At 39.8% G+C, this 1,735-nt stretch overlaps 1 protein-coding gene across 1 annotated transcript in view; it reads left to right on the forward strand.

Annotated features, from left to right (window-relative positions):
- The first annotated feature begins 1,609 nt into the window (after positions 1-1,609).
- ARMC3 (armadillo repeat containing 3) overlaps positions 1,610-1,735 on the forward strand; it is a 98,246-nt gene continuing 98,120 nt past the window's right edge. Inside the window, exon 1 of the mRNA XM_012644176.1 lies at positions 1,610-1,727. Coding sequence (XP_012499630.1) covers positions 1,610-1,727 — 118 coding nt within the window. The remainder of the gene's footprint in view (positions 1,728-1,735) is intronic.

A 1,735-nucleotide genomic window follows, 5' to 3' on the forward strand; every position in this document is an offset into this window, starting at 1 on the left:
TAACAATATAATTATTGTACCATTAATCCCATTTTAAAAATTTGAAGAATGAGGTTTGGAGAGGTTGAATAAGTTACTTATGATCAGCGTTAGGAAATATATGAGAAGGATATTTTTTCAGAACAAATACACATATATTCTAGTGGGAGAAATTCAAAGAATACAAAAAAACATACAGAGTGAAAAATAAAAGTGCTTCTCCCATCCTCACCTAAGATTGGGTTTTTCTTTTTAGTTTTTGTACTTTTCAAGTCTAAAATTTCCATTTTTGAAGTTTCATTTCTCTGTTGAGCTTTCCTCAGTGAACATATTTATAATGGCTGCGTTAAAGTCTTCAGCTACTTGATTCAACAACATCTCGCCCTATTCAGAGTGGATTTCTACTGACTGCGTTTTTTTCCTGAGCTTGAGTAACACTTCCCTGTTTCTTTGCATGTCTAGTAAGTTTTGGTTAAAAATGAACATTGTAGATAATACATTCTAGCGATTCCAGATTCTGTTGTCTTCTTCTGAGGACTGCTGATATTTTGTTCTAGGAGGAAGTCGGCTGCAAGCTCTGTCTCTCTTGTGGTGTGCAACAGCTCAGTTCTTATGGTTTCTAGTTGCTGCTATATTAGCCTGAGTCCCTGGAGGTCTCCCCAGAGCTTCTGTAGTTTGGTGGTCAGCATGGCCCCTCTGCCAGCCTCAGGCTCTGACCTCTGACACCCCAAGCCAGTAAAGCTTCAGCTCTCTGCCAGCTGAGCTGCACGTGGCTTGAGGAATGCACCCTATTTAAAAAGCAGTAAATTAACAAATCTCACCTAGCACTGCTCCCTCTTTCATGGACAAGATATACATTACTTTCTAGTCCCTACCTGTTTATTTTCATCAGGGTCCCTGGAGTCTCCTCTATGCTTGTATCAAGCTGCTTCAGGAAGGTAGGGAACATGGTAAAGCCAGTGAATGGCTTGAACATGGGCCGTTGCCACAATTTATTTGCTGTGAAGTGAGTTCCTTGGCCAGAAGCAATGCTGTATGGAATGCCATGATGGTGGATCACCGTTTCTGTACTTCTCTCACTTTAAAAATTTCCCCCTTAAATTCCTAGCTGTACAGGTAAGGCTGTGGTTTTCCACTGCCATGCGAATTTGGGAGATTTCTCAGGCAAAATAGCCACAAACTCACAACACTCCCCTCCACCAGTTGTAAGTTTTAAGGAATATATTTTCATCCGCTTCTGTCTGCTTCTTCAAAAAATACTTCCTCCCGATTTTGAAATAGTTTCCAGTGGATTGTGGGAGCAACATCATGGGCTACCATCACTGGAAGTTTCCTCTCTAGCATTATTTTTTTTTTTTTCCATAACACATTTTGGAGTAAGGGAAATGAGAAAAGATGGGGCAAATGGTTAGGAGGAGTGATATAACTTTGATAAACAAAACTGTTTCCCAGGGCCTCTGTCACAGCAAAATTAATTACATTATGTCCCTCTTGTAGTAAAGTTTGGAAAGTGGAAATTTCTTTTAGTACAGCTTTCTAAAGTTGTATTGGCTTTTATTATTAGGAATTGAGTGACCTTCATGTAGAAGCACTTTCAGTGATAGCCAATTGCCTGGAGGATATGGATACGATGATGCTTATTCAGCAGAATGGGAGTCTTAAAAAGCTCCTTTCATTTGCAGAAAACTCTGCAATTCCTGATGTGCAGAAGAACGCAGCTAAAGCAATTACTAAAGCGGCCTATGATGGTATGTCT

Source organism: Propithecus coquereli, unplaced genomic scaffold (genome assembly GCF_000956105.1).
Source record: "Propithecus coquereli isolate 6110/MARCELLA unplaced genomic scaffold, Pcoq_1.0 Scaffold103, whole genome shotgun sequence".
NCBI lineage: Eukaryota > Metazoa > Chordata > Mammalia > Primates > Indriidae > Propithecus > Propithecus coquereli.